This window comes from Frieseomelitta varia, unplaced genomic scaffold (assembly GCF_011392965.1).
Source record: "Frieseomelitta varia isolate USP_RPSP 00005682 unplaced genomic scaffold, Fvar_1.2 scaffold_152, whole genome shotgun sequence".
Taxonomy (NCBI): domain Eukaryota; kingdom Metazoa; phylum Arthropoda; class Insecta; order Hymenoptera; family Apidae; genus Frieseomelitta; species Frieseomelitta varia.
In genome coordinates this window covers 1,513,300-1,532,730 of record NW_025109217.1, presented here as the reverse complement: position 1 = coordinate 1,532,730, position 19,431 = coordinate 1,513,300, and the positions used below count along the sequence as shown (strand labels likewise).

Here is a 19,431-nt window from a genome sequence, read left to right as displayed (position 1 = left end):
TTTTTAGTACTTTCCTTAAAATTTCTTTTTTTAAATATTTTTATATTACAATTTATTTTTAATTTTTCTAAATACTAAACACACACGCGTGCTAAACTCACAAATGCATTACAAATTATAGTTATATAACATAAAAATACAAATTGTACATAAATTTATTTCATTTTATACATCATAGTTAAATATATAATTATTAAAAAAAGAAAAAATTTAAAATAAAAGTAAATGTAATTAATTAATAATGATTTTTTTCATATTTTATATTGAAATATTTTTCTACCTTTTATACTAACAAATAATGATGTCATCCTGAAAAAAAAGAAATGTAAAAAATAAAATAATTATATAATTTTTAAATGGTACTTACATATGTTCTTTTTTAAAATATTTATTATTTTCTAGAATATTATTATATGAAATTTTTACGGAATAAATATCAATTTGATTAATACGACAATAGAGAAATGAAATTTATTAGAAACATGACACAAAAAATATTATAGCGATTAATTTTTACAACAATACAATATATTTAATAAAATTTAATGTTTCAATTCCGTCGTTTCGACAGTCTAGTAAAGATCGTCAGCTGTCTACATGGAACGTTGTCACTATAAAACAGTGTACTGCGTTAGTCGCTATATAGTCTTGTAGGAATCGTCGACATCAAGTTCGACATCTGTTCACGAATCTTGTGTAAGCGTGCGCGTGCGTGTATTTGTATGAACCATACGTGCAAGAAAGAAGAGAAACAGATAAAGAGGCAATAAAAATAAAGAAAGAAAAGAACATAGAAAGAAATCAAGAAAAGAAGTGGATAAAGTGTTCTTACGCGGGTTGTCCGTGCGATTTATGCAAAATCTCGTGCATAACGTGGATGTATTGACACAAGGATTAAAATACAGTATATCAGGACTAATGAACCTCGCAAATCAAAGTAGTGATCCTCAAAGTCGTGTTTTCTTTGTTAACTTTAATCAGGATTGCACGTAAGTGTCGCTTTCTCAGCTGTAAAGTGAGGACGTCGTCCTTTGTTCCCTAACCTTATTTCTATTCGCGACGATCTTCCGTAAAAATCTTCGTAAAAGTACTTTTGTTTCGAAAAAAGGCATTAAATATATATCTTATGTGCTAATTCGTCGTTTCGTCAAAACGCAAAACACACTTGCGTTTTATGTTTATTAACTGATGCGTATGTTAGTTACAGTTCTTGTGTTTCAATTCGTCTGCGTTGCTCATTTCCTTTTACCTATTAATTGCGTATCATTCTTATAGCAGTCGTTGATTATCTCGTATGTCAGCAAACTTACAACAACGTTATGCTTTTAGTCATTTCATTATTTTAACTCTCTGCTACTTTCAATTTGTTTCACGCTATTTCAAATGAATTGCTATTTTCTTTTCAATAATAGATTTATAATAATTTATAATAACTTATATTACCATATATATTTCTTTAATATAATCAGAAAACGTTAGTGCTCCAAAATCCTTTAGCTTATAATTATAATTTTCATTTCAGATCTTTGGCAGTGGGATCAAAAGCAGGCTATAAACTTTTTTCTTTAAACTCTATTGACCATCTCGAAAAAATATATGAAAATGGTAACAAAAACATTTATACATTCACAGATAAATATTGAAATTTTTTGTGTTAGCCATTATACTTAAAATTCTTTTATTTTGAAAAACTCTCAATGTAGACATTATACTTCCCTAATATATTTATACTTCCATAATTAATATAAATCATAGATGCAGAAGACATATATATTGTCGAACGACTATTCAGCAGCAGTCTTGTGGCGGTAGTTAGTTTAAGATCACCTCGTAAACTCAAAGTTTGTCACTTCAGAAAAGGCACCGAAATTTGTCATTACAGTTATTCCAATACTATTTTGGCTGTAAAATTAAATAGAGCAGTAAGTTTCTTTATTCTACAATTGTAAATAATAATACGATAATAGAAACTAGTTTATTTAAAGTTAAATATTTTGGTTTTTTTGTAAAAATCATCTTTTGACATATGTTCTTAATATATTCATTTAAGATTTAAATATGTTGCTTAATATAATATTTAGTAACAAATATATGCATTCTTGAAAGATTTTAATGAAAGTTAAGCCTTTTTCTGCATGCAACATGATGCAACCATATAATGCATTCAGTTTTGAGATAGAATCTCTTAAAAATATTATCACAATAACATTCAGTAATACTCACTATCAATAAATTTTACCAAATTAGTTTGTATAAACACAATTAAATACAGAAATTTGCTTTTAATACGTAATTATTAAAATTTTATATAAAATGTCAATAATAATTACATATATATATAAGTATATATAAGTTGCAAATATAAATTGTTTAATATTTTTCTTTTTATATGTATGAACAATTATATATTATATATTATACAATTTGTATATAAGGCTTAAACAATTTTTATCAAATTGATGAATTAAACGATATGAAAAATTTTATTAAAACAGGAATAAAAATTTTAATAAATACTATAAAGATATTTATTTTATACATGTTGCAAAAGTGTAAAATTAGAGATATCAAATCTTTATACAAACAAGTTTCTATTTTACGATTTCATATTTTATTGAATACAATTTTATTGAATATATAAAAAATATAAAATAATACAAATTTACAGAGATTAGTAGTATGTCTAGAAGAGTCGTTATATATTCACAACATAAGAGACATGAAAGTCCTACATACAATTCGAGATACCCCGCCAAATTTATCTGGTTTATGTACATTGTCAATAAATAGCGACAACTGTTATTTGGCTTATCCAGGCTCAAATACAATCGGCGAAGTGCAAATATTTGATGCAATTAACCTCGTAAGTATTAAAAATCTTAACACAAGGATCACATTTAAATGTTCTTTTTTATTTTTAGCAAGCCAAAACCATGATACCAGCACATGATAGTCCTTTAGCTGCTTTGGCATTTAGTCCCAATGGTACCAAAGTGGCTACTGCCTCAGAAAAAGGGACTGTTATCCGAGTTTTCAATGTAAGTTCAAATATTCATATGGCTGAAGGCAATATACTTTACATACATTGCTGAAGATTCTTTATATATTCGAAGGTAAATGATGGTACGAAACTGTTTGAGTTTCGTCGTGGAGTGAAACGATGTGTATCGATAAGCAGTCTTGCATTTAGTATTGACTGCATGTTTCTGTGTTGCTCGAGCAATACAGAAACCGTACATATATTTAAATTAGAAGAGCCAAAAGAAGCGTATGTAATTTGTCATTATTTAGTTCAATGATACTATTATCGTATTTAAATTTTGTTTTATTATTATAGATTGCGACAAACCACAGAAGAGACGCAGGGTTGGATGGGATATTTAACGAAGGCTGTATCTGCGTCAGCCAATTACCTACCCTCGCAGGTTACTGATGTTTTTACTCAAGGACGTGCCTTTGCCAGTGTCCACTTACCTTTTCAAGGACTAAAAAATGTTTGTGCCATCACAATGTAAGTTTAATTAATATGATATTTAATATATATATAATTTTTCTAAAATTTATATATATATAATTTTTCTAAAATTTATTTTATTACACAGTATACACAAAGTACTTAGGTTGCTTGTAGCCAGTGCTGAGGGTTATTTATATGTTTATAACTTGGACTCGACCGAAGGTGGAGATTGTACCTTATTAAAACAGCATAGGTTTGTATTCTTACAATACAATATTATTAATTTAATTTACATTTCATCAACAATTTTAATATTTAATTATTATCTTTATTATATATAATACTTTGCGTATCATATTGCTTACATGCGTCTGAGTTAAATGTATGCATGTTATTTTTTTAAATCTATACTTAAAAATGCGAACAAATTTTTTATTGAAAGTTTAATTTTGTGAATGTCTGATCTGTTATAGAGATCTTATGGATTTAACATCCATTCATTGTCTAGAAATAGTATAAAAACTTTCTTTTTAATTTATTATATTAATAAATTATATTTTACAAAATATTTTATCTTTCATCTATCTATATCTATCTATAGATATAGATGTATATAGATCTATATATCTATATCTAATATCTTTTCATTATAATATTGCACACAAATTTTTATATTAATAATTTAATATGATTAATATATATCTGATATATTTTCTCCATTTTAAAAGTGATTTATTAAAAATAAACTTTTTGTTTATTAAATTATTACAAAAATATTAAATATTTTTAAAATTTGGATAAACCATGTTAGTAAAATAAATATCAATGTTATAAGTAAGGAATATTATTTATAAAAATATTTAATGAATTATTATGTATTGATACAGTATCATCTATTATGTATTTAATACAGTGTCATCTATTTTGTAGTTCACAAACCATTACCTAATATCTCTGTTTTTACTTGAGTTGTGTTATGTTCAATTGACAATAATATATTCAGAATTAGCTATTTCATCTTTCTCATTATTGCCTCATCATTTATCTTTTTGTATATTTTGCTGCACGAAAATTAATTATTCTGTTTGCAATTAATTTCTTTGTTTCTATTTTATTATAATTTTTTATATCTTTTCTGTTCTATCATATCCTATTGTATTGATGTTAATATTTTCAAATCTATTAATGTTCTGTTTGTTTTAGTTTTTTATGAATTCTATTTCTTCCTTCAGTTTAGTTTCCTTGTATTTGATTTCAATTTTTCGCAGTATCTCTTTCAAGATATTTGTTCTCTTGCATGCATATTTCAGTAGACTTTTTTTTACTTTCATTTCGTTGTACTCTGTTTTAATAAAATATATACTTATACATTTTTTAAATAATTTTATGCAATCAAAATAATTCTTCTGTAAATTGATGAAAAATAAATTTCTATAATTTAGAAAAAATGAATTAAAATAATTAATTTGAATCATCTCTTAAATTATTTAATTATAAGTAATGAGATAATAATAAATAATATAAATAATGATATATCCATAAAATATATTAAATAAATAAATTACATTTGTAGATTAGACGGAAAACAAGATGATGTGGACTGTGCTAATGCATCTACAGCAGGCTCTACGGCATCTGGAGAATCTGGAACAAGAATAGTACAAAATACAGGTATGATGATATGAATATTTTAATATATTAAAAGTAATATAGGTTTTATAGTCGAGCGAGTTGACGATAAAGATATATCTTTCATATGAAACTGACACATTAACATGCTTATATTAATATAAAACTTTGATTTATATTAGAAATCTTAAAATTAAATATTATTTGAAAATTTGTTTTAAAATATTTACAGATTAAATTTTCAGATCATTGTCTTCTTTATTTTTAAGACATACTAACATACGTTATAAATACTATAAATATAATATTTACATGCACAAACTATTAATTGTACACTAATTGTACATTATTTTATTAAGTTATATGTGCATTTATTTGTATATTGGACAATTTTATCTATATATTATATCATATTATATAAAGAAATTATCTGTTTACAGAAATAAACATTTCATATCATACAACGTAAAAGATAAAAATAATTTAATTATGTATAAAAAATGAATTTAATTTCTTACTTCTAATTTTAAAAATTAAATACCACATTGAATATGGTACATAACAATTTAATTTATTAATCTATTTTTATAAATATTAAAATCAATTAATAGTATAGTATAACAGCAAGTGACTATTTAGCAATAACTATCCAACAGATATGCACAGTGTGTATTTGTATATGATTGTAAATATTTTATTAAAACTATTTTTATATCGTAGATACAAATTAAAAGATTTTTTTTAAATTAGATACACGAAACTAGCAATAAAGTTACTTATAAACATTATTATTATTTCTTTATATTACGTAAACTATATAACTGAGTATGGAAACTAATATTATTAGTATATTACAAGGAAATAATTTTTTATTGTTTCAGATTTTTCAATATTAAGTTGAATTGATTGAATGAATTTAAATGAATAAGACTCAGTTTTACAGCATATTTCGAATACGATGTTTTAAAATTTTTTAAAACATAATATTTTGGATAGAAAAAGTTTGTATATATGTATATACATTTTCAAGTTTATTTAGTATTATTTGGTATTATTAATTGTAAGTTTTAAATTAATTTTTAATTTTTGCTAAATTAAATTAATTAAAAAAATTACTTTCATTAAATTTTTTTTAGAAATTTACAGTAAAACTAAATATTGATTCTTAAATGCTAAACGATATATTAAATATTAACAATTTTTTATTCTTTACGTTAATTCGAAATACATTGCAATTCACATATTATGAATTATATTGAATTTATTTATGTTTTTGGAAGTAATTTTTGTGTATATTTAATTAATCATAATAGTTTTATTTGAGGATGTGCAGATGTTTAAAATTAAAGGTATTACCAATTCTCAAGTTATAATGAAATTGATATTCTCAAATATGCAATGCATATGTATGCATATCATTGTACACACATATATAATTGTATAATTATTTATTTCAAAATTTTAGATTCTTTGCTATCAAAGCAAATGCATTTTTTTAATGTTCTCTGTTCATAATATCCAAATATTAAATTTTGTTATTAGTAAAATTAATCGAAATTATAGTGAGTTTAAATAATCATAATTACTATGTACAAAAAAAAACTAAATTTTTTAAAAAATATATACAAAATTGTTCAACCCTTATCTGTCCCTCGTTTTTCCATCTTCATTGATGTTAAATTAGCGCAGTAATAAAAAATTAATATTGAAAAAATAAAAAGAATTTGCAATGAAAAATAAATAGATTTGCAAATCCCTTATAAACAGTGATTAAATTTTTATTCAATTGTGTATAACCTACTTTCAGGTATAAATCTTATAGTGGTCTTACACATTTTACACTCATTTTATAAGAAAAATGTGTTTAATCGACACAAGGGACGAGTGAAATTATATGAAATTAATTTATTATTCAATGTAAAACTGAGTTTTTCAGTTCATGTTACTAATTATATATATATATATATATATATATATATATATATATATATATATATATATATATATATATATTGTTATTGTTATGTCTGTCATTGTTATATATATAACATATATGTACATGTTCTATACATAACGTATATATTATATATATAACATGTTATTGGTATATATATAAAAAAAAGTTTGAAACATTAAAAAATATAATTTTAATAATTGAAGTTTTTCACCTAATTCATATTGTCTGCTGTTATTAACAGCACCAGACTGTTGAGATATGTTAGACAAAAATTTTTTTTTCTTTTGTTTTAAATTTCATTGTAATGTTTAAAAAATGTTATGTTTTGAATTTGGCACTATTTTTATTTACTGAAAAAATCAATTGAACAATTGTACTTTTATTTGATCTATATTCTTTTTTTTCAATTATATGTAGCATTTTTTAAATTTCTTTGCAAAATATCAAAATTTAATTTGTTCTTTATTTTTTATAGGTCATGTACTTAAGCAAAATATTAGAAAAAATATTAATAAAGTACATATTGAATATTAATCACATTATTATTCATATTAAGATATATTTACACACTTCCAATATCTTAAAAACATCGTCTAATTACATTACAGATTTTGTCAAATGTCTTTTGCGATATTAGTAACAACTAATATATTTACATATAAATTGTGAAATTTCAAAATATCAAAATATTTCATAATATAATTCAAAATATCAAAATATTTCATAATATAATTTCAAAATATCTTTTGCAATATTAGTAACTAATATATTTACATATAAGTTATGAAATTGAGTGAAATATCTCACTACTTAATCATGTTTTTTATTATTATTAATATTGCACATTTACATTATAAAAGTGGAACACAATCTCAAACTTTGTTATTACTTTGATTTCTTACTGTATATAATTTAATTGGTTCTGGGACATTGTTTTACGTAATTTGAATTTTGATGCATGTTAAGAAATTGAGAAATATATCTATTGAATAAGTAATTACAATTTTATAAAGAAACAACGTGTTTTTACTCTTTTTAAATTAGATATAAAACTTATACAATGTTTTTATTGAAAATAATATTTCTAGTTGTATAATAAAATAAAATAATTTTTGTATTTTATTTATGATATTTGAAATTTAATATTATTGCGATATATGAAATGAAATAAATACTACTTATCTAATCCTTTGCGCTGATACTATTTATTATTTTTATTATTCACTTTATAATTTCTCTTTCCTTGCTTCTAACCCCTCTAAAATAAATAAGCAATTTCTTTAGGGGCTAAAGGGGGGCCCCAACAATCGACCTTACTTGATGTAATTTTTTTCTTTTTATTATCCACTGAAGCCTGCATAAATAGCTACGCGGGTGTGTTGCGCGGTCGGTCGCCAGACTCCATGTCAGGTACTGGTATATTCTCTATTCTGTCCCTTGCTTTCTTCGCTCTCATTCTTCATTTATATTCCATTTACAACTTCTATCGTAGTTTTTCTACTTTAATTAATTTTCTACTCTATTATAAATGTCTTTTTTAATATATGCACTCTAGAGAAAAGAATGAGAGTAACATTGGGTAATAATTTTTACGTGGTTTGGGCACTAAAGGCTATATTTACTAAAATTTAATAATTATAGTTTAAATATATTTATATTAAACTTATCAAACACAATGTTAGATTATTAGAGAGCAACTATTGGAATGATTAATATGCACTTAGGTCTATGGAATACTAAATTTTATTTTTAACTAATATAAAAATGACTCTGCACATCCTATTTCACATTTATTATTCTGAATTGATTTAATAAAGAATTTTTCTTAATTGTTACTTTAAATCACAAAAATGTAATTAATTTATAAGCAATTATTTTATAAAAAAATAAAAAAAAGACAAAAATATTTTAATAATACAAATATATGTTATTTCTAGCTATGTATTTTTATAAATTAAATTTTGTTTCATTAAATATAAAATTACTAATCAAATTCCTGATTATATTTTAATAATAATATTAGATATAAGATAATATAAGTAGGTAAAATAATTTTGATAGACAAATAGATTTCTTCGATTTATTATAAAGAAAATTTTTACATTAATGTTAATGAATGTTTTAATTATTAACAATCATTAACAAATGTTCCAGCTACATTGTTGAAAAAAATAAAAACAATGATAATTAAAATATTTTTTCATTATATTTAGTTATTAAATATTAAAGATTTTTTAATGAAATTTGATATGAAAAATATATTTGTATCATCGAATTTCAATTTCATACATCTTTATCGTTACATCCGCTAAAAATGATTATTAATTTGAATAATTATAATTGAAATAAATAAATGGATTTATAGAATCAGAGAAGTATCATGAAATGATAGCAGCAACTGAGAGTCCACCAGGCTTTTCGGGTTCCTTCCGTTTGAAAGATGACGCTGAATTTCCACCTGTTACGCAAAGGACGGATTGAGTGTAATATCAATTCAATTCAGGCATATCAAAATTTACGGAAGAAGACGAATTGTATCTAACAGTGATTGAAATTAGAACACTGAGTACAGGTCAAACTATGATTGCGGATTCAGAAAAGCAACAAATTCTTTTTTAACGAAAATATAAAGAAAAAGTGATGAATTTGTATAAGTTATATAAATACTAAAGCTATCATATACCTAGATGTTTATATCATATCGGAAGTTAAATGATACTTTTAGGTTCAGTTTTTCAAGTCAGTATTTTATATTAGAATCTTATCATCAAAAAGCATGCAGTTGGTTTAAGAGGTTTAGTAATTTAACGATTATACATTGAAAAAATTCAAACTAAAATATGGTTGAAAATATTTAGCAAAAATGTTTAATATAATCTTTTGTGAAACAATATGTAGACATTTATCAATTAGTATTTTTACTGTGAATTATTAAAACAATGGTTGTAACAAAATATTACATACATTAGACACTACTGAAAAATGTTTTTTTTTTTTTTTTTTTAGTACATGATATTCTTATTGAATGTTTTGTACTTATTTATATTAAATTACTGTATTTTATAATTATATATTGTCATCTTCTGTGTTCAGTGACTTCTTATTCTTTTAAGAAATAATGTAAAGAATCATAAATTTACATTTTGAGAAAAGTACAATACCTATATGTTTTTAAAAAATTATTCCATTAATATTTTCAAAAAATTACATATTCTAAAATACTTTTGATAATATATTTCATTTTTTCTCTATATTTACGAAATAGTTCGTATAATATAAATGTAAAAAAATAGATTTATATAAATAGTTATATAAAACGAAGTGAATTTCATTATATTTGAATTTTTATTTAATTTCAAATTATTTTGAACATAAAATGTATACAACCCGTATGAAAGTATCTTTTAGAAAATAATGTACAGTAGAGTCTTCCACATCTGAATCATTATCCGAATATTCTAATCCTATCTACACTATTTGAATAAAATATTTGCTAACAATAGATGTCTTTTCTTGTGCTAAACCATTATATCTATTATTATGTGTTTACGTATTTTTTATAATTGCAAGAAAAATTTACTAAAACATGATTTTATTAAAACAACAATATGAAACATATGTTACGTTTTCAATTTTGTGATAAATCAACATTTCATTTATGAATGATAAAAATATCAGACATAATTTTTCTACAAATTGACAACAAATGATGAAACATTAAAAATATTTAGAAAATATGATGTGAAACAGAAAGAACTTAAATATTTATGTTAAAGTTAAAAAATTCGATAACCAAAAAAAAATATCATTCTTAAATATTGAAATAAATTGACAAGTTTCTTCATCTCCATTTGAATGTATAGAATTTAATCTGAAAAAAATGGTTCTATTTCATCAAACTCCATTTCTACCTCTATTAGTTCAGATGTGGAAGGCTCTACTGTAATTACTATTTATTAAACCAAAACATTGGTAAAATTTCATCTTTTAATTATATTTTATTCAATGTATATTGTAATAGTTATACATAGTGTGTTTTCAATATTCTGTTCATTAAGAAATTAATTTTTCTTTTTTTTTTTTTAAGTAAAATGTTTAATTCAAAATACAATATTAGCTCATTGAAATATTAATTATTTAATTTTTTATATATGGTATCAATCAATCTTTAAATTTATTATATTCTTATTTGTAGTAAGTATAATGAGAAATTATAGCATTTCTGAAAATATATTGTAAATTTCAAGTGATTTTCCTATATTTCTGTTCGTTTCATAATTTCTTTTGTTATATTCTCAATTTTATTTATAAGCACACACATTTTGTTTACTCTTTTGTATTTGCCTTTATTTTCGAACACTAAAAAAAAAAAAAAAACAAAGCAAAATTCAGAATATTATATTTACATATTTGTAATTAAAAATTTATATACGTTACTACAATTCTCGTGTTGTCTGTAATTCTTACTTTAATTACAATTTTTAATTAACTATTGTAATTTTTTATTTGTTCAAAAAATTCATATTTAAAATATAAAATAAAATTATACTATTTAATTTTATCTGTAACTTTGAAAATGTGTAGTAAAATATTATTCTTATTTTATTGTATATATTTTAATCTAAAGATACAGACAACATATGTTAATTAAAACAATATAACATGTAGTTATCAAGTATGCGAATATTGTAGACCCATGTCTTTCGGTGCTTTTGTATGAATGTAATGTCCTGTTTAGTAAATAATTTTACTTTTATAAAAATAAGTAATGTTAAAAACAAGTGTACATACGCATATATAATAAATTTTTAAGTACTGACATTGCATATAAAACTTCTAATGAATATGTATGATTTTATTATGGTGCATTAAAGAAACTTAATTTTTAGTTATGAAAACTCAATTTTTCTAAATTTTTTGCGTTATAAAATAATTATATTATTGAATATAACAAATTTTTATACAATAAACTATTATTCTATTATAATATTCTTTATTCATTTTACATAATGTATTTAACGTAACCTTCATGTTTTATAAAAATGTAATATTATGATTCCATTAGAAATATTAAGTGAAAATGGGAAATTTCACAATAATATGTAGATGTACTTTTAAAGAATGAAAAAAAATGTTAAATCAAATAAAAAAAAAATGTAAAGTATGAATCAATCTAAGTTACAAACATTTAGTGAATGTAAAAGATAATAATGTACTACTTAAAAAATTGTTTAGTTCCACTTGGTTTTTCTTCTTTTCAATGCCTATATAAATATTTTAATAAATATTCATAAAAAATGTATACCGGAAAATTTCAATTACTTATAGTTATAAATATATTTTGTAACTTGTATTAAATTTGTAATAGCTGCATAAATAAATAATGAATAATTTTAGTTATCAATAGTTTGATAATCATATATGTAAAAATTAATATACTTGCAAATAAAAATAAATGAAGTATATCAGAAAGTTTTAATTATTTAATAAAAGATCCTAACTTTTTGTGAAGTATGAAAAGTACGATAAAAATAAATAATTGTAACACTTTTAAAGTGAAAGGTTTTAAGAGATTCTTTGGTAATTTGTAAATAAATTTACTACTATAAGCAGACTGTAAATTCACCAATACACATCACCAGTTCCAACAATTTCACTGACATTGCATAAACTCTCACATTATTGTAATTTCTGAATGTGAACAATGAAATGTAATTAAATACAGCGACAACGTAGCAAAAGAGTCTATCTCTAAGTTGAAAAAAATTTATAACACTATTACAGAATTAGAATTACATTTTTGTGTAAATAACTCAAATATAAAATTACATAGAAAAACTTATGAATAACGAAAAATTCATATATTCCTATGCAATGTACATACAAAATAACGTATTATATTAGGGCAGTTTATAAAGTAATAATCAGCGAACTATATTTCATTTTATCTATACGTATAAAATGAAATTAAAGTTATATAATCTTAGTCATATAATATAACTTTTGCAATTTTATATTTTTCCTTGTTCAATTTTAATATTAAAAAATGTCCTTTTATTACATTTATATCTTTAATTTAGTTTAATTAAAATTTTACCCTAATTACATACGTAAAATTGCATATACTTACACAGAATAATTAGTATTGAATTAGATTTATATATTTTTATATTATCAATTTCTTAGAATTACTTTTTTGTAAAATTTGTGTTTATAAACACAAAGTATTTTCTGCAGTATAGACAGGCCCTTTTGTCGCATGCTCACTGTAATGAGGTACACAGACATGAACTTAGCTATAAAGATCATCATCTCCATCATCTTGAAAGGTTTGATCGCCTTGTGTTGTATCTTGAGTACCGCTTGTTCCGCTCTGCGGAAATCTGTAACAATTTAATATTTACTTTAGAATGAATGTAAGCTATTATATTAAATAGAATATTTAACAACGGATGTAAGTTCTATCATTTATTAAATTTCAAAATTTATACAAAAAATTAGATAATGTACGTTTTAAAAAAAATATCGGAACAATTTATATACCTGAAATTACTTCCAAATCCACGAGACTGTTGAAGCGTCTGTGCAAACATTTCATACTTTCTAATATCGTTATCAGATACAGAACGTCGTGCAAATCTCATTGCTTCTTCGAAATGAGCTCTAGTTATTTCTGGCACAGGATCGTCTTCATCCATCTGTAACATCATATATAAAATTAATAATAATATAAATTAATAATATAATTATAATTAATAATAATATAAAATATTAAACTAATTAGTAACTATAATAAAATATATAAAACATATATGTGTTAAATGGAATAAAATTCCATTTTGCAAACTAAATATTATATATACATTTAATTAAATTTGGGACATTCTTTACACCATTCTTTTATCCCAGAATGAATAAATGAAAAAATATATGACATTAGAAATAGACACTTACGTCCATAGATGTAGATGGATTACTAGCTCGTTCTTTTTCTCTTCGAATTTCAGTTTCAATACTTTGTCTAATGGCAAGTTTACATGCACGTTGACAAATTTCTGTTATATCAGCACCCGAAAAACCATGTGTTACTTTAGCAATGTAACTCAAATCTACATCCTGTGGAATAAATATTAACAAAAGAATTAAATAATTAAGATTAAAACAAAATTAGTGATGCGAATGTATTTAATCTTCTACCTTCGCTACAGGGGATTTTCGAAGGTTAGCTCTGAAAATTGCTTCTCGAGATTTTTCATCTGGTAATGGTATATAAATCAACTGATCTAATCTACCAGGTCGTAGAATAGCGGGATCAATAATATCAGGACGATTAGTAGCTCCTATGATAAATACATTTTTCTTTGCACCCATACCATCCATTTCTGTCAAAATTTGATTTATCACGCGGTCTGCTGCTCCGCCAGCATCGCCTAGTGTACCACCACGAGATTTGGCAATAGAATCGAGTTCATCAAAGAATAATACACAAGGAGCTGCGGCTCTTGCCTATAAATAACAATACAATAAATGAAATAATTATAATTATTATAAAAAAATAATTATAATAATTATATTTTATGAAATAATTATATTTAGTTGAATTTAAGCTACTTACTTTATCAAAAACATCTCTGACATTCGCTTCAGATTCACCAAACCACATAGTTAACAATTCTGGACCCTTTACGGAAATAAAATTTGCTTGGCATTCATTAGCTATTGCTTTAGCCAGTAATGTTTTACCACATCCAGGAGGTCCATAGAATAATACACCTCTGGATGGTTGCATACCAAATTTTAAGAATTTATCCGGATGCTCAACTGGATACTAGATGACAAAAGAAACATAATTACTTTAATCTTATAGTTGTAATATTTATTTAGTATTTAATTAACATTTTACTTACCTGTACCAATTCCTGTAATTCCATTTTAACATTATGTAAACCTCCGATATCATCCCATGTAACAGTTGGAACTTCGACAATAGTTTCTCGCAAAGCACTTGGACTACTTTTAGTCATAGCATACTAAAATAAACATATAATATTATTTATACAAGATGATACATTTATGAATTTAATTTAATCTCTTTGACACGATGATGTTTACAGTTATCTACAATTTTTTATAGGAATTTTTCAATTATTATATCACTAATGCTATTAATTTCAAATTAATTTTCAAAAACTACTATTTTTGAAGAATTTTAAAGCTAAAAAATTGAAGACAAATTTGTTTTCTCATTTCAATGACCAGTTTAGTCCTAGTAACTAGCATATCAATAAATTTATGAACATTAATTTATCATTGTAATCTGAAAATTAATCTATCATCTACTGACTCCGAAAAATTAAAGAAATAATTATACATGATTCTTTTTTAATAGAATTGCAAAAAAAAATTATTATATAAAATGTTAAAATATGTAAACATACATCGCATATCAATTAAGTTAAAATTTTATATATTACATATTAGATAATTACCTTGAAGTTATCCATTGTAACAGCAAGAGAAGATAAAACTTCAGCATCTATGTGTTCTTCCTCCAAATCAATAAGATCCATTTTTTCACGAATTTGTTGTAATGCTGCTTCAGAACATAATGAAGCTAAATCAGCTCCAACATGCCCATGTGTTTCCGCTGCAATCTAAATGATTGCATTAATTCAATAAATACTATTAAAATTAATAATTTAATAACTTCAAACTTAATTATATAAACCTCTTCTAATTCAACATCGTCTGCAAGTTTCATATTTTTTGTGTGAATACGTAAAATTTCTAAACGACCAGTGGCATCAGGTATTCCAATATCAATTTCTTTATCAAAACGACCAAAGCGACGCAATGCAGGATCAATGCTGTTAGGTCGATTGGTAGCAGCCATTACAATAACGTGAGAACTTTGTTTCATACCATCCATTAAAGTTAACAGCTGAGACACTATACGTCTTTCTACCTCTCCATGAGTCTAAATTGAAAATAATATATCAATCTTAGAAGCAATTTATAAGTATATAAAATAGAATGGTTAATAGAAACCTTTTCTCTTTTAGGAGCAATAGCATCAAGCTCATCAATGAAAATTATAGCTGGTGAATTTTTTTCAGCTTCTTCAAATGCTTTTCTTAAATTACTTTCTGATTCTCCCGCAAGTTTACTCATAATTTCAGGACCTTTTAATATAACAGATTAAGTAACATTTTAAAATAAAATAAAATATTATTTGAGAAGTGTTAGTTGAAAATTAACGTACCATTGATAAGAAAGAAAAATGCTCCTGTTTCATTGGCAACAGCACGGGCGATAAGAGTTTTTCCTGTGCCTGGTGGGCCATATAAAAGAATACCACGAGGTGGTTTAACTCCAATAACTTTAAACAAAGATGGATGTCTTAACGGTAACTCTACCATTTCTTTAATTTGAGCTAACTGTTTACGAACACCACCAATATCATCATAACCTACTGCATTTAATGCCTCTTCTTCCTCCTACAATAATTTCATATATTCATGTAACAATATAAATAAATAAATAATAAATAGAAAAATTACACCTGACTAACCTCCCTCTTAATAGCATCACCTTCACAATGAATAATTGTATCAGGAGCTACGATACAAAATGGTCCAGGATCTGTTTCTACTACTTTAAATTCTACAACACGCATACCACCGCGTACAATAAAGTTATCATCTTTATGAACAGGACGATAAGCTTCCAGGAAATATGGTTTCAAATATACTTCAAATAAGTTTCTACAATAAAAAAATAAATTACATTTTATAAATAAATTTTATATTTACTTAAAAAGCAATAATAATTAATTAAAATAATATTAAATTATAATATACTATTATAATATTAATATTAAGAATTAATAACATAATAACAAATAACAAAACATATTTCTATAATAACAAGTCTAAAATATAGATATATTTTTTAATTAAAATAAATGTTGAATTATATATAATCTTTAAACTACAAAATAATTTGTACTGATTTATATTACAAAAATAATTTGTATTAACATTTATACGTTAATGCAATTAAATTAATCTTATGATAATGTATCCATCTTCATTATATATTGTCTTACTTGTTTTATATTAGTTGAAACTTATATATTTGTCTCATACTTGTTTTATATTAATTGAAAATGAAAATAAAATAATACATATTTTATAATATATCTAATAAAAATAAAAAAATATTTAAATGTAAAATACAAAGTATGTGAATTGACAGATAGGCTACAATATAATTACTTTATTACAAGTATGGAGAATTATTTATATATTGTATATTATAAAACTCTTTTATAAAAAAAACATATTTTTAGACATCTCTTACAATACATATATACATTCAATGCTCTTTACTTTTATCATAATATTGAATTTTAAATTATTTTAATAATTAATTTTTCAAATTAGAGAAAAATAAAAAGTAAAAATGATTATATCTTGCCCATATCTATACTTCAGTTTGTTAAATTTATAACATTAATTATTTTTACAATCAACATTTAATATCAAAAAATAATAAAGTATATGTATGTTTACTTTTATCTCAAACTGTTCATTATTGCTTTATATATAATTTATATATAATTATTTTATGAATCTTAAATATTAATTAAAAAGATACGTATTTAATAGAAATGTTGAAAACATATTATATATTTATAAAATACTAATGAGTAAATAATAAAATAATACAGGAAATCAAATTTCATTCAATAAAATTAATGTGATATTTGATGAGTAGCTGAAATTTAAATTTAAAATATAAGAAAAATTCTTAAAATATAAATAAATAATCACTTTAGTTTCCCAAAAAAAAAAAAAAAAAAACCATTGATTTACCCTGTAAGACCAGTTACTGTATCATCCATTGGCAGTACATGAATGCGTTTTCCATATTTAACTTCTGGACATGCTTGTACAGAGACAACATCACTTAGACGTACACGCAAGTTATTTCTTATAACACGGTTCATACGAATTTTTTCATCAGGGCATGTATCATCGGAAAGAACAATACACACAGTTTCTTTGCGTCTTTTTCCTTTCAATAATACTGTATCTCCTCGGAAAAGTTGCAATTCATCCATTTTTGCTTGAGAAAGAGCCACAACAGAATTGTCATCTGCAATAGCTTCATCCACTAATAATCTATTTGGCTTGTCCTTCTTTCGAAGGATTGCTGTTGCCAAATCTTCGCTGTTATAACATAATGCATTCAAATTAATTTGAATAAAGAAATATCAATAACTAGATGAAATATAATAATGTTAATAAATAAAAGATAATTTATAATATAAACATAATAATTTCAATATAACTAATCAGAATAATTTTCTTAAGTTGTAACATATTTTATGTTATTGTTACTTTATAATAAAGTATAACATAAATTATTGTTATATATTTATACGAATTGTTATTATGTGTAAAATATTAATTTCTGTACTGTATAAAATTGAATGATATTACTTCAACATATTTTTCCCTCAAAAACTCAAAAGAGTTTATGTTATTTATTCTATATACAATAGATATTTAAAATAATTTAGTAAACTCATAAAATATAAATTTTTGAATTTTTCAATTACAATGTGACTCAAATTATACATAATGATCGTATAAAATATATCTAATTCACATCAACATTTGTTATCAAATAATACAAGTTAATGTAATTTAATTTTTAAAACCAAACATGCGATTTATACAGAGTTTGTTATCATAAGTGTTATACTGTAAAACTAAATACAAATAAAATTACGTAGCTTTACTTCCATTGAAATTTTTTTCATAAGATCGAGAAATATTACAGTAAAAAATAAATATCAATATCAGCAAAATTCCTTTGTCATGTTCGATATAGTATTCGGCCATGAACAGTCGGTATACAAAAATGATAAGCGCGATTTATGTCATCACGAATCATTATCGTGAACAAAATAACAATTTGCAAAGAATGATTGATTTTCACAAAATAAAATTTAATAAATGCCATTTATTTTCATAGGAATCTATAAAAAGACGCGTTGCGTCGACATGATGACAACGTAAAATTGGAAGCCAGCATGGATACAATTTATTTGCATACATCACTGTTTTCAACATTGAAATGTTGAAATTAAATTATTATAAATGTTAAACGCTTTTTCTGTTACATTTGTTTACCTTTTTGGTTCGCTCATTATGCTTCTGATTTCAACGCAAAAGAAAATGCACACGCAACGATCAGAACTCAGTATCGCACACGTACAAGTCAGCAACACCTATAGTCGATCCAATGAACATTCTCATTTGAACTTTCATGGCTTGCATTGGACTCCCCCATTGTAGTCAAAAACTAAAGGAGAATT

The 19,431-nt window shown here is 23.6% G+C and overlaps 2 protein-coding genes across 4 annotated transcripts; one reads left to right on the top strand and one right to left on the bottom strand.

Annotated features, from left to right (window-relative positions):
- Positions 1 to 626: 626 nt before the first annotated feature.
- LOC122535400 (WD repeat domain phosphoinositide-interacting protein 2) lies at positions 627 to 9,674 on the top strand. Of its 2 annotated transcripts, XM_043666900.1 has the most exons (11): positions 627 to 989; positions 1,523 to 1,605; positions 1,756 to 1,922; positions 2,669 to 2,863; positions 2,922 to 3,038; positions 3,114 to 3,268; positions 3,338 to 3,511; positions 3,603 to 3,710; positions 5,031 to 5,128; positions 8,397 to 8,453; positions 9,409 to 9,674. In XM_043666900.1, the coding sequence occupies exons 1-11, from the start codon at positions 853 to 855 to the stop codon at positions 9,522 to 9,524; spliced, it is 1,407 nt and encodes a 468-aa protein (XP_043522835.1). In that variant the 5' UTR covers positions 627 to 852; the 3' UTR covers positions 9,525 to 9,674. The 2 variants fall into 2 exon arrangements, with proteins under 2 accessions (XP_043522835.1, XP_043522846.1); XM_043666911.1 differs by lacking the exon at positions 8,397 to 8,453 and having other exon boundaries at positions 628 to 989.
- LOC122535338 (transitional endoplasmic reticulum ATPase TER94) lies at positions 9,284 to 19,404 on the bottom strand. 2 transcript variants are annotated; one of them, XR_006308143.1, is made up of 14 exons: positions 19,247 to 19,404; positions 17,921 to 18,277; positions 16,615 to 16,807; positions 16,306 to 16,540; positions 16,092 to 16,225; positions 15,772 to 16,020; positions 15,533 to 15,697; positions 14,951 to 15,073; positions 14,659 to 14,871; positions 14,241 to 14,549; positions 13,998 to 14,159; positions 13,587 to 13,741; positions 13,236 to 13,426; positions 9,284 to 9,501 (listed from the first exon to the last, which is right to left on the bottom strand). XR_006308143.1 is itself a non-coding variant. In XM_043666808.1 (13 exons), exons 1-13 carry the CDS (start codon positions 19,261 to 19,263, stop codon positions 13,336 to 13,338), a joined length of 2,403 nt encoding a protein of 800 aa, XP_043522743.1. In that variant the 5' UTR covers positions 19,264 to 19,404; the 3' UTR covers positions 12,625 to 13,335. The 2 variants fall into 2 exon arrangements, 1 of the variants encoding a protein (XP_043522743.1); XM_043666808.1 differs by lacking the exon at positions 9,284 to 9,501 and having other exon boundaries at positions 12,625 to 13,426.
- Positions 19,405 to 19,431: the final 27 nt, after the last annotated feature.